This window comes from Canis lupus, chromosome X (genome assembly GCF_048164855.1).
Source record: "Canis lupus baileyi chromosome X, mCanLup2.hap1, whole genome shotgun sequence".
In the NCBI taxonomy this organism is placed as follows: domain Eukaryota; kingdom Metazoa; phylum Chordata; class Mammalia; order Carnivora; family Canidae; genus Canis; species Canis lupus.
This window is the reverse complement of record NC_132876.1, coordinates 82,032,796-82,048,670: the sequence shown is the minus strand read 5'-3', so window position 1 is coordinate 82,048,670 and position 15,875 is coordinate 82,032,796. Positions and strand designations below refer to the sequence as shown.

Below are 15,875 nucleotides of genomic sequence, written 5' to 3'. Positions count from 1 at the left end.
TGATGTGGGACTCCATCCCAGGACCCCGGGATCATTCCATGAGCCGAAGGCAGACCCTCAAACACTGAGCCACCCGGGTTCCTCTGTCTTTTATTTTTTTTAAATATTGTATTTATTTTAGAGAAAGAGCATGAGTGGGGGGAGGGGCAGAGGGAGAGAGAGATTGAGAATCCCAGACTCCACACTGAGCATAGAGCCCAATGCAGGGTGCAATCACCCAGGACCCTGAGATCAAGAACTGGGCTGAAACAAAGAGTTGGATGCTTAACTGACTGAGCCACCCACATGCCCCTCAAAGTTCTTATTTTTCTTTTTTATGAGCTTCTGGGTATGTGCCACTAATCTGTGTATGAATTGATCAGATCCTAATTAGCATACCAAAGAATTTGAGAACTGAGTTGACCGACCACTTAGTGACACACATACCCTAGGCAAAGCTGAAGAACACTGCAAAAGTTTTGAAAACTGAACTGACATTGGACCATGAGCCCACAGAAGGCTAGTGGGAATGTGTGGCGTGAACCTAATCAGATTGACTGCTAAGGAAAACACATGTTTTTCCATACAATTTAAGCAAGTCCTAGGGTTTTATAATGTCATAGTCAAAATATCCAGGAAATACTCTGGAATTAACAGGCATACAAAGAACCGTGTGTATCTCACTTACATGGCAAAGACAACAGATATCAATTACAAGAGGTGATGAATATTGCAATTATCTGACAAAGACTTTAAATCAGCTACTATTAAAAAACAAACAATTGCAAACACCCTTGGAACAAATATTAAAATACAAAGACTCGGAGGGGCGGGCCAAGGGGGTGGAAGAGTAGGGTCCCCAAGTTACCTGGCCCCACCAACTTACCTATATAACTTTCAAATCATCCTGAAAACCTAAGAATTCGACCTGAGATTTAAAGAGAGAACAGCTGGAATGCTACAGAGAGAAGAGTTTGCGCTTCCAACAAGGTAGGAAGGCGGGGAAAAAAAATAAAAAAGAATCCAGTGGGGGAGGGGCCCTGCGAGGGGCCGGGCTAAGGCCAGGGGGCTAGAGCCTCCCAGGACAGGAAAGCCCAGCCCTGGAGAAGCAGGAACTTTAAAAATTCGTACCGGATTCTTCCCAGACGGAAAGGTACTTAGCAGGGAACTCAGGCAGGATCACAGGAGGGGCAGTGGAGCCTCCAGTTTCCTGCAGTCACTAATAGAGGAAGTGCACCCCAGGGGACAGCGCACCACAGACTGTGGGCAGAGCTTGGTAAAGGGCTGGAGAGCGCACCCCGTGGGGATTTGAGGAGAAGACAGCGGGTCAGGCTGGTGCTCCAGACAGAGGGGGCTGCGCCCTGCTGCCTTTGGGAGCCACGTCCCCAAGGAGTACGATTCCAGCAGCACAGACCCCAGATCTCAGGGCGCTGGGGGAGATAGCCCAGGATTCTGTGCTCCCCCGGGACAGGTAGAGGAGAGGAGGGCCCAGGACAGCAAGGAGCTACTGCCGCCCGGCGCCCCCAAACTGTGCAGATCAGCACACCCACGCCCAGGAGCATCCAGGCCAGTGTGGACTGGGAGACTGTAGTAGTTATTGCAGGAACTGACTCCAGAGCTGGAAGGCTGGCCGCCGCCAGTGTTGTTGTTCCTCCTGGTGTCACCCTGTGCCTGGGACTGAGCGGGGGGGGGGGGGGGGGTCAGGGGTCTCACAGGATAAACAGCTCCCACTGAGCTGTGCACCTGGCAGTAGGCAGGGCAACTCCCCCAGGTGCACACACCTGAGAATCAGCACAGCAGGGCCCTCCCCCAGAAGACCAGCTGGAAAGATAGGGGAAGAGCAAGTTCTTGACCACACAGTGCTGGAAAACTCAAGGGACATACAGTATATAGAACCAGAGGATACCCCTGCTTTTTCCCTTCTTTTTTTTTTTTGTCTTCCTTTTTTTTTAAGTACAACTAGTTTTTTAGCCAGTCTGCATTGAGCAAAATGACTAGAAAGAATAACTCGCCACAAAAGAATCAGAAACAGTAGTCTCGCCCACAGAGTTATAGAATTTGGATTACAATTCGATGTCAGAAAGCCAATTCAGAAGCACAATTATAAAGCTACTGGTGGCTCTAGAAAAAAGCATAAAGGATTCAAGAGACATCATGACTGCAGAATTTAGATGTAATCAGGCCGAAATTAAAAATCAATTAAATGAGATGCAATCCAAACTGGAGGTCCTAATGATGAGGGTTGATGAGGTACAAGAAAGAGTGAGTGATATAGAAGACAAGTTGATGGCAAGGAAGGAAGCTGAGGAAAAAAGAGAAAAACAAAAGATGATGAGAAAAGGTAAAGGGAAATAAATGACAGCCTTAGAAGGAAAAAAATCTGCGTATAATTGGGGTTCCAGAGGGCGCTAAAAGGGACAGAGGACCAGAAAGCATATTTGAACAAATCATACCTGAGAACTTCCCCAATTTGGGGAAGGAAACAGGCATTCAGATCCAGGAGGTAGAGGGATCCCTCCCTAAAAGCAATAAAAACCAACAACACCTCGACATTTAATCGTGAAAATTGCAAATTCCAAAGATAAAGAGAAAATCCGTAAAGCAGCAAGAGACAAGAGATCCCGAACTTATATGGGGAGAAATATTACATTAACAGCAGACCTCTCCACAGAGACCTGGCAGGCCAGAAAGGGCTGGCAAGATATATTCAGGTATTAAATGAGAACATGCAGCCAAGAATACTTTATCCAGCAAGGTTCTCATTCAGAATAGAAGGAGAGATAAAGAGCTTCCAAGACAGATAGAAACTGACCACCAAACCAGCTCTGCAAGAAATATTAAGGGGGCACCTGTAAAAGAAAGAGAAAGCCCAAAGAACCCACAAAAACAGGGACTGTATAGGTATTATGATGACACTAAATTCATATCTTTCAATAGTAACTCTGAACGTGAATGGGCTTAATGATCCCATCAAAAGACGCAGGGTTTCAGACTGGATAAAAAAGCAAGACCCATCTATTTGCAGTCTACAAGAGACTCATTTTAGACCTAAGGACACCTCCAGCTTGAAGATGAAAGGATGGAGAACCATTACCATTCAAAGGGTCCTCAAAAGAAAGCAGGGGTAGCAATCCTCATATCAGATAAATTAAAGGTTATCTCAAAGACAGTAATTAGAGATAAAGAGGGACACTATATCATACTGAAAGGATCTATCTAACAAGAGGACCTAACAATCATGAATATTTATACCCCTAATGTGGGAGCTGCCAAGTATATCAATCAATTAATAACCAAAGTAAAGACATACTTAGATAATAATACACTAATACTGGGAGACTTCAACACATTCAGCAAATGACAGACCTTCTAAGCACAACATCTCCAAAGAAACAAGAGCTTTAAATGATACACTGGGCCAGATGGATTTCACAGATATTTACAAAACTTTACATCCAAACGCAACTGAATACACATTCTTTTCAGGTGCACAAGGAACTTTCTCCAGAATAGACCACATACTGGGTCACAAATCAGGTCTCAACTGATACCAAAAGATTAGGATTGTCCCTGCATATTTTCGGACCATAATACTTTGAAACTTGAACTCAATCATAAGAAGAAATTTGAAATAAACTCAAACACGTGGAGGTTAAAGAGCATCCAGCTAAAAGAAGAAAGGGTCAACCAGGAAATTAGAGAAGAATTATAAAGATTCCTGGAAACTAATGAGAATAAAGGTACAACTGTCCAAAGTCTTTGGGATACAGCAAAAGCAGTCCTATGAGGGAAATACATTGCAATAGAAGCATCCTTCAAAAAATTGGAGAATACTCAAATACACAAGCTAACCTTGCACCTAAAAGAACTGGAGAAAGAACAGCAAATATAACCTACACCAAGCAGAAGGAGAAAGCTAATAAAGATTTGGGCAGAACTCAATGAGATAGAGACCAGAACTGTAGAACAGATCAACAAAACCAGGAGTTGGTTCTTTGAAAGAATTAATAAGATAGATAAACCATTAGCCAGCTTTATTAAAAAAAAATAGAGAAAAAAGAAAAAAAGAGAAAAGACTCAAATTAATAAAATCACGAATGTAAAAAGAGAGATCACAACCAATACCAAGGAAATACAAACGATTTTAAAAACATATTATGAGCAGCTATACGCCAATAAATTAAGCAATCTAGAAGAAATGACACATTTCTGGAAAACGACATACTGCCAAAATTGCAACAGGAAGAAATAGCAAACCTGAACAGGCCACTAACCAGGAAGGAAATTGAAGCAGTCATGGAAAACCTCCCAAGACACAAAGTCCAGGGCCAGATGGCTTCCCAGGGGAATTCTATCAAACGTTTAAAGAAGAAACATTACCTATTCTACTAAAGCTGTTCTGAAAGATAGAAAGGGATGGAGTACTTCCAAACTCGTTCTATGAGGCCAACATCACCTTAATTCCAAAGCCAGACAAAGATCCCACCATAAAGGAGAATTATAGACCAATATCCCTGATGAACTTGGATGCAAAAATTCTCAACAAGATACTAGTGAATAGGATCCAACAGTACATTCAGAAGATTATTCACCATGACCAAGTGGGATTTATCCCAGGGATACAAGGCTGGTTCCACACTCGTAAAACAATGTGATTCATCATATCAGCAAGAGAAAAAACAGGAACCATATGATCCTCTCAATAGATGCAGAGAAAGCATTTGACAAAAGACAGCATCCATTCCTAATCAAAACTCTTCAGACTGTAGGGATAGAGGGAACATTCCTCAACATCTTAAAAGCCATCTACGAAAAGCCCACAGCAAATATCATTCTCAATGGGGAGACACTGGGAGCCTTTCCCCTAAGATCAGGAACACGACAGGGATGTCCACTCTCACCACTACTATTCAACATAGGACTAGAAGTCCTAGCCTCAGCAATCAGGCAACAAAAAGAAATAAAAGGCATTCAAATTGGCAAAGAAGAAGTCAAACTCTCCCTCTCTGCAGATGACATGATACTGTACATAGAAAACCCAAAAGACTCCACCCCAAGATTGCTAGAACTCCTACAGCAATTTGGCAGTGTGGCAGGATACAAAACCAATGCCCAGAAGTCAGTGGCAGTTCTATACACTAATAATGAGACTGAAGAAAGAGAAACTAAGGAGTCAATCCCATATACAATTGTACCTAAAAGCATAAAATACCTAGGAATAAACCTAACCAAGGAGGTAAAGGATCTATATCCTCAAAACTGCAGAACACTTCTGAAAGAAATGGAGGAAGACACAGAGATGGAAAAATATTCCATGCTCATGGATTGGAAGAATTAATGTTGTGAAAATGTCAATGTTGCCCAGGGCAATTTACCCATTTAATGCAATCCCTATCAAAATACCATAGACTTTCTTCATAGAGTTGGAACAAATCATCTTAAGATTTGTGTGGAATCAGAAAAGACCCCGAATAACCAGGGGAATATTGAAAAAGAAAACCATATCTGGGGGCATCACAATGCCAGATTTCAGGTTGTACTACAAAGCTGTGGTCATCAAGACAGTGTGGTACTGGCACAAAAACAGACACATAGATCAATGGAACAGAATAGAGAAAGATAGAAGTGCTGAAAAAGTCTTTGAAGAAATAGTGGCTGAAAAATTGAGAATTTTGTTGAAAGACACCAACCAACAAATTCAAGAAAATGAGTAAATTCCAACCAGGATAAACCATAAGAAATCCATAGATAGATACATCATGATTAAATTGATGAAAAATAAGACAAAAGAATCTTAAAGGCATCCAGAGAGAAAAAATGCATTGTATATAGGGGAACAATGATTTGAATGGCTGCAGATTTATTATCAGAAATTCTAGATGAGAAGGAAGCAACATGAAAATTTTCAAGTATCGAAAGATTTGTCAGCCCAGAATTCAATATCCAACAAAAAATATCCTTTAGGGATGAAGATCAAATTTAAAATACAATTCAGATGAAGGAAAACTAAGTAAATTCATTGTAAGCAGACAGGCTGAAAAAGAATTGGTAAAAAGGACTTTCGTCCTACAGAAATGAAATTTTACCAAAAGGGAAATTTGAACATTGGGAATTAAAAAAACAGAAGTAAATACCTGGGTAAATATAATAGACTATTTTTCTTCTTTTGAGTTTTGACTGAATGTAATACAATATTTTCTGAAGTGATTTTCATTATATGTAGATGTAATACATAAGACAATGATAGCATAAAGTGGAGAAGGTAGAGGGCCCAATATGCTGGTAAGGAATTTACACTGCAATTGAATTGGTAAAATATTGATTGTAAATAGACTTTGAAAGGTAGGTATTTTGTAATCTCAGAGCAACTACTAGAAGTTATACAAAGAGATGTCAACATCATAATAGACGTATTACAATTAGATACTAAAAAATGTTCAAATCTAAAAGGAAAAGGGAATCAGGAATAATACCAGAGAGACCAAACAGAAAAATAGTAAAATGGCAAATCTTGATCCAGTCATATCAATAATTATACTAACTGGTCTAAACATATCACTTAAAAGACAGATTGTGGGGCATCCCGGGTGGCTCAGCGGTTTAGCGCTGCTTTCAGCCCAGGGCCTGATCCTGGAGACCTAGGATAGATCGAGTCCCACGTCAGGTCCCCTGCATGGAGCCTGCTTCTCCCTCTGCCTGTGCCTGTGCCTCTCTCTCTCTCATAAATAAATAGAATATTAAAAAAAGACAGATTGTCAGAATGGATTAAAAAACAACACGCAACCATATGCCAATGACAGAAACTAACTTCAAAAATAATTACATGGATAGGTTAAAAGCAAATGAATGAAAACAGATACCATTCAAAACTAATCAAAAGAAATTTGAATGATGTTAATATAACATCAAAATTGACTTCAGAGCAAAGAAATTGCCAGTTAATTATGCATAATTAAACAGGAATATTATATATTAATACAAATGTCAATTCATGAGAATATATAGTAATCCAAACTATGTTTATTCTTAATAAGTTCAAAATACAAGAGGCAAAAATTGACATAGCTGAAAGAACAGATAAGTCTACAATTTCAGCTTTAGTAATTGATGGAAAATAGACAAAATCAGAAAGGATATTGGAACACCATCAATCCACTGACTGCAACTGACATTTATAAAATACTACACACAAGAACAGTAGGAATACACACTCTTCTCAAGTGCACATGGAACATTCACCAAGACAGACCATATCCTAGGTCACAAAAGAAGTCTTTTTTAAAAGTTTTAATTTAAATCCCACTTAGTTAACATACAGTGAAGTATTAGTTTCAGGTAGTATAGTGATTCAACAATTCCATACACTACCTTGTACCTGTCACCTATTTAACCCATTCACCCACCCACCTTCCTTCTGGTAACTATCAATTTATTTCTGTAGTGAAGAGTCTGTTGATCAGAGATATTGCCCTGTAGCTCTTTTTTTTTTTAATGGAGGTTTTATCTGGTTTTGGTATCAGGTTTAGTGCTGGCCTCCTGGAATTATTTTGGACTTTTCCTTCCTTTTTTATTTTTTGAAATAGTTTGAGAAGAATAGGTATTAACTCTTTAAATGTTTGCTACAATTTGCCTGTGAAGCCAGCTGAACTGGACTTTTCTTTGCAGGGAAATTTTTGATTATTGATTCAATTGCTTTGCAGGTTATCGGTCTGTTCAAATTTTCTATTTTTCCTGTTTCAGTTTTGGTAAGTTATATGTTTCTCTGAATTTATCCATTTCTTTAAGGTTGCCCAATCTGTTGGCATATAGTTTTTCATAATACTCTACTATGATTGTATTTCTGTGGTGTTGGTTGTCATTTCTTCTCTCTCATTTGTGATTTTTTTGGGTCCTTTCTCTTTTCTTTTTGGTATGTCTGGCAAGAGGTTTATCAGTTTTATTAATTTTTTCAAAGAACCACATCTGGTTTCATTGATTTGTTCTTTTGGGTTATTTTTAGCTTCTATATCATTTATTTTTGCTCTAATCTTTATCATTTCCTTCCTTCTGGTGGCTCTAGGCTATATTTGTTGTTCTTCGCCTAGCTCCTTTATGTGTAAGGTTAGGTTGTTTGAGATATTTCTTGCTTTTCGAGGTTGGCCTGTATTGCTATACACTTCCTTCTTCGAACCACTTTTGCTGAATCCTAAAGATTTTGGATAACTGTGTTGTCTTATTTGCTTCCATGTATTTTAAATTTTTTCATTGATATCCCCGTTTAGTATCATGTCATTTAACCCCCATGCATCTGTTATCTTTCCAGATGTTTTCCTGTGGTTGACTTCCAGTTTCATAGCATTGTGGTCAGAAAAGATGCATGGTATGACTTTGATCTTCTTGAATTTGTAGAGGCCTGTTTTGTGCCCTAATATGTGATCTGTTCTGGATAATGTTCTATATACCCTTGAAAAGAATATATTCTGCTTTTTTTAGGATGGAATGTTCTTTTTTATTTTTGGAATGTTCTTAATATATCTATTAAGTCCATTTGTCCCCATGTGTCATTCGAAGCCATTATTTCATTTTCTGTTTAAGCAATCTGTCCATTGATGTAAATGTGTTGTGTTAAAAATTTAACATCCATGATAAAAATGATCAATAAACTAAGAATAGATGGAAACTTTCTCAACCTGATAATGATTATCTCCAAAAATCTACATGTATTGTACTTAATGGTGAAAGACTGAAGATGTTCTTCCTAAAATTAGGAACAAGGCAGATACTCACTTTTACCAGTCTTATTCAACATTATACTGGAAATTTTAAGCAGTGTAATGAGACAAGAAAAATAAGTAAAAAGAATACAGATTAGAAAGAAAGGAATAAAATTGACCTTTTTTTTTGCAGATGGCATGATTATGTTGTAGAAAATCTCAAAGAATCTACAAAAAATACCCCTCCTAGAACTAACATATTGTTTAGCAAAATCACAGAACACAAGATCAACACACAAAAATCAATCACAGTTCTATATTCTGGCAATGTACAAGGAAATTAAAGCTTTAAAATGCCATTTATAATAGCTCTTAAAAATGAAATGCTTGAGTATAAATCTATTAAAACATTTATAAAATCTATGTGATGGAAAATACAAACTACTGATGAAAGAAATCATATAAATTGATAGGCATCATGTTTATGGAATGGAAGTGTCAACTTAGTAAAGATGTCCCTCCTCAAATTGGTCTGTAAATTTAACTCAATGCCAGTCAGAGTCCTAGCAGGTTTTCTTCTTGTAGATATAGACAAACTGACTGTAAAATTTACATGGGCAAATGACCTAGAGTAGCTAAGATAATTTTGAGAAAAAATAAGGAATCATATTAAAGACTTACTATAAAACTACAGTAATGAATATGGTATGTTATGATGAAGAAGAGAAAGAACAATGTATGAATAGAGAGTCCAGAAATAGACCCATACAATTATGGATGTAGGTGTAAAAGCAATTCAGTGATAAAGGCAGTCTTTTCAATACATGGCATTAGAACAATTAGACATCCACATAGTAAAAAATGAACCTTCATATAAACCTTACATTAGGGGATCCCTGGGTGGCTCAGTGGTTTAGTGCCTGCCTTCGGTCCAGGGCATGATCCTGGAGTCCCAGGATCGAGTCCCACATAGGGCTCCCTGCATGGAGCCTGCTTTTCTCTCTGCCTGTGTCTCTGCCTCTGTGTGTGTGTGTGTGTCTCTCATGAATAAATAAAATCTTTTATAAAAAATAAACCTTGCATTATACAAAAATTAACTCAAAGTTAGTTATATATCTAAAATTAAAATATAAAACTATAAAACCTTTAGAATTCAACATAAAATCTTTATGACCTGGGGTTAAATTGGATTTTCTGAGCAGCAGTGCTATTGACATTTTAGGCCGGATAAATAATTCTTTGTTTTGGGAATTTTCCTGTGCAGTGTAGGAAACTTAGCAATTTCTCTGGCCTTTATCCATTAAATACCAGTAGCACCCCCCTCTCATGCTATGACAACAAAAAATGTGCCTAAACAATTGCCCAGTGTCCCTGGGGCAAAGTTATCCCTGGTTGAGAACTACTGAGTTAGAGGAGGAATTTTTAGATATGACACTAAAGGTGCAATCCATAGAAGAAAAAAATGAATTATTCTTTCTATAAAAATGTAACATTTTTCCTCTGAAAAATATTCTTGAGAGGATGAGAAGACAAACTACGGACTGGTGAAAGATATTTGTAAATTATATATCTGACAAAAAACTTGGATGCAGAATATATAAAGAATTCTGAAAACCCAACAATAAGTAAATGAAAAACACAATTACAAACACAGGGAAAAGAATTTGAACACTTAACCAAAGAGGATTTAAGTATGACAAGCACATAAAAAGATTTTTAACATCATCTATGATGTTATGATGAGGTGCCTCTAAACATCTTGTAGAATGGCTAAAGTAAAATTACTAAATTCCAAGAGCTGGTGAGGATGTAGAGCAAGTAAAACTCTCAAACGTTGCTAGTTTGGATGCAAAATGGGACACTCTAAAAAATAGTTTGCAAGTTTCTTATTAAATTGAAACATGCATTATGATATAACCCAGCAATCCTACTCCTGGGTATTTATCTTAGAGAAGTGAATACAATAGCCTGAATATTAATGTTTATAACAGCTCTATGCATAATTGTCCCAAACTGGAAACAACCTAAAGGTTCTTTGGTAAATAGATAAACAAATATATCCATACAATGAAATACTATTCAGCAATGAAGAAGAACAAACTTGATTCACATGACAACTTGAAAGAATCTGAAAGCCTTTATACTGAGTTTAATAAGCTTATCCCAAAATGTTACATATTCTATGACATTCTTGAAAGGTCTAAACTGTAGGGATGGAAAATAGTTCAGAGATTAGAGTTAGGGTTAAGGAATATGTCTTTAAATCAGGAATGACTCAAGAAATTTACTGGAGCAGTGGAAACTGTTCTGAATCCTGATAGTAGTAGTGGTTACACGAATGCCTATATGTGTGAAAATTCACTGAATCATACACCAAAAAAAGCAATTTTACTGTATAATAAAAAAACAAGACAAATTGTATTCTGATGGTAATTCACTGGCCTACAGGATTAGTCTAAGCTTCTTAATATGAATTACAGAGCCCACTCTGGTGGTAGTTCCTCAGCAACAGGGCTGATTCCTTCATAAAGCCTAAGAATGTCATTTTTATGTGGGTAGACTGAAATGTGGTCCTGAAGGTCAGAACTTTTCTTTTGGGCAGCCCAGGTGGCTCAGCGGTTTAGCACCACCTTCGGCCCAGGGCATTATCCTGGAGACCTGGGATTGAGTCCCATGTCAGGCTCCCTGCATGAAGCCTGCTTCTCTCTCTGCCTGAGTCTCTGCCTCTCTCTCTGTGTGTGTCTCTCATGAATAAATAAATAAAATCTTTATAAAAATACTTTTTTGTCTTTCAGATTTTAATATTGGAGAGTCAAGGATTTACAAGATCTGAGTTCTCACTCTGGGTTAGCATTTTTGTGGAATCCTGGTCTAATACAGTCTCAGTGACCTACCTATGAAATGTGACCAATAACTGCCCCCACCCCCAGAGTCCCTGTTTGGCCAGAAATTGAACTGATTTTGATCCTAATTGAGCCTAACCCATTTTTTCATCTGAACAAAACTTCTTCCCACCTCAAAACGTTTTGGAACGGAGAGGAGTTACATGATAAATGTCTTAGTGGGGGGCAGATTTTATTTTCAAACGTTTTTCAAGGTGCTTTTTGCACTTATGCATCTATTTAGCAGTCTGGGCTGTACTCCTCTACCTCATTTCACCTTTCCAGTAACTAATTCATTTACTTGAAATCTGGATCCTGCATAAAATTGAATTCTAGAACAATTACAGTTACAGTGGTAGATATTTCCCCACAGGATTGCCTTGAGTTGTGGTTAGATTTTAGAATTTTCTGTGGTAGCTGTTTCAGTGTTAGGATTATCCCGATGGAGACTCTTGGCTTTGTGCTGCTGCTGTCCTCTTAACCTTCTATCCCTATGTGCATGGGACTTATTTAGAGTCTGGATGACTACCCAAGCCCACCTCCCATTTCCATTCCTGTTTGTTTAACTCCCCCCATGCTGAGGTAAATGATGAGACACTGGTGTTTATTACATTTATCCATTTATTAAAATATTTTATGAAGCAAAACTTTATTAATTTTGAGGACTGGTGTTCCATTTTTTTGGGGGGGAGGAGGAATAGGCACACTTTATAGACCTTTTCTTTCTGCTTTTTTTCTATTACCCCTAACTACCCTAGTTTCCTCCCCCAACCAGACCCTGGCCCTACTGTTTATTTGCAGGGACCTGTGAGGAAACAAAAAACACAGAAGAGGAAACAGCATGGATTACAGATTAGCAGACAGACAAATGCAATTCCATAAACCATATAGCCAGTCAGGGTTCTTCACAGGATGGAATGGTGTTCGTGGGTTTGTTTGCTTTGGTATCAGTTTCTACCTCTTATGAAGCTAAAATTCTTCCACTTGTGTCCCAAGGGAAGATGATGTTGACCCTAACTGATTCTTCTGATCAACCTATAACCTAAGTTATTAAGTTCAAAATGCCTTCCTTATTCTTACCCTGCCCTTTTAGACACAGCACAGGCCCTTTTGGGAGTGGGGATTGAAAGCTGCTGGCCTCCTGTAGTATTGATACCAGAAGCACTTGATGGCAGTCCAAATCTATTGGTATTCTCTTTCCCCATGATTCTTCTGGTTGGGAATTGCCCACTCAACCAAACCCTCAGAAAATACTACCAAAGATGCAACCAAACCCCAGAACTTTGGCTCTTAATGGCATCTCTGAACATAATTAAGATGGATATTTGGTGTCTGGTTCCACCACCCGAGCAACTATATTACTGAAATCAGTTAACAATGAAGCTCTAAAAGCAGCTTATGCTTCTAGAGGGTTAGCCAACTCCCTTGAGAAAGAGATCACCACTTCCTGCTTTGTTTCTAAGATAATACATTTAAAGTGCTCAGCAAGCTGTCTTCCTTTTGGGGAATCAATTGGTAATTAGGCAATTTAGGAGGTAACCGAGTGGTTTGGTAAGCCACACCTGCTTCTGGGTATCATCAGCTATCAATTCTCCATGAGTTGACTTCAACCCCAAATCCAAGTGGTTTCATTCAATATCATTCTGACTCAGGGTGAGAGAAGAGGATGGGTGAAAGGGAATCCAGATAGTACCACAGAGCAACAGTAGCATTACAATATACAAAGACAAATATCAAAGTAAGCACAAGAGATGGAGCCCTATTACAGTTTACTATCATCAGTGATAAAGATAGAAGACACAGCCCTGCTTAGGCACTGCCAAGATAAAGCTACCCTCTCCCAGGACTTCCTTCTGTTCCCTAAAATTTGCTCATCTGGAAATTTTCCATTTTGAAATAGCTCTTCTGAGAAAATATGTAACTTGGTTCCCAACTCCGTTAGTCACTATGTGTGCAAGTGTTAATGCGTCAACCACAGAGGAGCCAAGTTGGGCTGCAATGGTGACCTTGCTGATTTGATCTAATACCTTCTCCTAGGAAGAAAGAGTGATGCAGAGAAAGCCAACAATACAGCAACAGCACATTTCCCACTCAAATACATACAATAAGTTAACATATTCTGATGCTTAAATAAGTTTTAAATGTTTTCTCTCATCTTTTTCCATTAACTTTCTTCTCTAGTTGTAGAGCTAGGACTTTTTTGTTTGGCACAGCAATCAGACATGTAGGGACTATCCCCTTGTTAGTATTTTTCTCCTCACCCCTGCAGAGGTGGAACACAGGTGGCTGGTTTAAGTAGGCAAGGCTGGTGGAGTTCCAGAGTTGAGAACCAGTGCTTGGAGTCTGGATTGTGCACCTCGATGAACCAGCCATTGGACTGAGTCAGGAATTGAGCACGCTAAGTTTGTCTGAGAAGTGGGGAGAGGCCAGTTTTCTGGCTTTCTCTTGATAAAGGGGAAGGGACACTTATGAAAGGTCTGAGTTAAAGGGGGTGGAGTGGGAATACAAGGCAGACCAGAGAGAACCTCTCTGGACACTAGTATTTGATTAGATTTGCCTGGCTGTGGGTAGGCATTCAAAAAATGTGAATAGGGATTTGGGGCAATTTTGGCCTAGTTTGTTTTCATGAGAAATTTCAAAGAACCATGGGACAAGCAGAGGCTTTTAGCCTCCATTTCTCTAGGCCCATGTTCTTTCTGATCACTCTGGATGTCCCTCTGTACTCAAAGGAAAGGAGCAAGATGGGAGATTCAAAGGTCATTTGAGGACTGACCCAACAGCCTGTCCAGAAGACTCAGGCCAAGATGGAGCTTGTGGGGAAGGCCTAGGTTGTGACTTGTCAGGCAGTCCCTAGCTCAGGCATCTAAGTCACAGAGCTCAAGGCCTGGTTGCTCCATATAGTCTTTACTGGAGAAGGGGACAGCACAGTTTGTGGCAGTTGCTGATGTAGAGTCCAGGATAAATAGAGCAAAAAAGGCAGAATGCCAGCTAAGCCCCCTTCTCTAGGGCATTGGTGTTTTTGTTCCCCCTTCCGTGGCCTGGCTCAGAATTTTACGGTGGGTGGGGGAAGAGGCGCATCAGAATCAGCTGGGCTATAGGTAGATCCCAGCCACTTCTAAGATGCTGAAAATGCACCAAAAGATCAGAAGCTCCACCAAGAACTAGGGCAGTTGGTAGAGGCATGTATGTGTGGGAGTGGGGGATGGGATCAGGGTGGGGAGGGATTCCTGGGTTAGCACAATAAATAATAGGGTCACTTAGAGGTTGAGTTGTATTTTCAGTTCTTAAAAAGAAAAAATATATATATATATACACACACACACACACACACACATCTTTATGTCTCTGTACATAATCTATACTGCAGCACAGCGGCAAAACATTTAGTTAAAAAATCCAGCGAGAATACAGGCAAACACTCCATGGCGGCATGCAGGCTAAGGTCAAGGCAGTAGCAGGGGATCCTGTATAGTTGCCATAGAGGTGAGCTCCAACCAGTGGGCCCATCCAGCCACCACAGCACCACCTGGACATGTGCAAAGACGTATATGCACACATGGAAAAACACAAAGGGTTTGCAGAGAAAGCAGCCACCATGTCTCCAAGAAAAGATTTCACATGGTTATTATAATGGGCAAATGGACAAGCCCCCAGGACCTAGTTCTCATCTTAATAAAGCCAAGTAGAAGAGACCTCCTGAAGTTACAAGTTGCAACTGGCAGGGATTGGGGTAGAAACAACCAAGCCTGGCTGTCCCCACCCCTCTCCTTATCTCCCTGAGAGTAATTTCTTTCTTTCTTTCATTCCCTAACATCCAATAGTTTCTCTGCTCATCAGAGAAAAGGGTTCCCAAGTTCCCCGAAGAGGTGAACTTTCTTGAATCCTCTGTAGATCCCAGGCCATTCATAATGAGCTTATCCCAAGTAAATACTGTAGTTGCTCAAGCTGCACAGAGAAGGAGAACTGAACAAAACAACTCGGAACAAGAATCTTTGGCCAATGAGAAAATGTAAACCTCTAAGGAGACCTGATTGAGTCCAGGAAAAGCATATTAGTGTAAAGAATTGGAGGATCTTTCTTAGTGGTGTTCATGTTTGCTCTGAAATAATTTAGTCTAGCCTATAGTGAGGTTTTCAGAGTTTTGCAGTGGAATTCTAAACATTGTGAGTTCTCCTTTCCAGCTTTTAAGGACTACAGTTGAAATCCCGATGATGTTGGAGGATCATCATCTTTTGCTTCATCTTCACGATTTCTGTAATGCCACAAACGTCCTTTAGAGAAAAAACAAGTATGGAAATAATGTTAGCACACTGCAGATGCC

At 39.3% G+C, this 15,875-nt stretch overlaps 2 protein-coding genes across 4 annotated transcripts in view; one reads left to right on the top strand and one right to left on the bottom strand.

The window, feature by feature from the left end:
* Positions 1-12,166, top strand: part of CCNB3 (cyclin B3) — a 90,055-nt gene extending 77,889 nt beyond the window's left edge. The window contains exons 13-14 of one of the 3 annotated variants that reach the window (XR_012026458.1): positions 7,680-7,724; positions 8,282-8,585. The gene's annotated coding sequence lies outside the window, so the exon portion shown is untranslated. Of the gene's footprint in view, positions 1-7,679; positions 7,725-8,281; positions 8,586-11,467 lie in introns of those variants that run through there. The other 2 variants (XM_072816706.1, XM_072816705.1) reach the window with 2 other exon arrangements.
* The window catches only part of DGKK (diacylglycerol kinase kappa), a 104,039-nt gene continuing 100,321 nt past the window's right edge, over positions 12,158-15,875 (bottom strand). Inside the window, exon 25 of the mRNA XM_072817824.1 lies at positions 12,158-15,825. Coding sequence (XP_072673925.1) covers positions 15,746-15,825 — 80 coding nt within the window. The 3' untranslated portion in view covers positions 12,158-15,745. The remainder of the gene's footprint in view (positions 15,826-15,875) is intronic.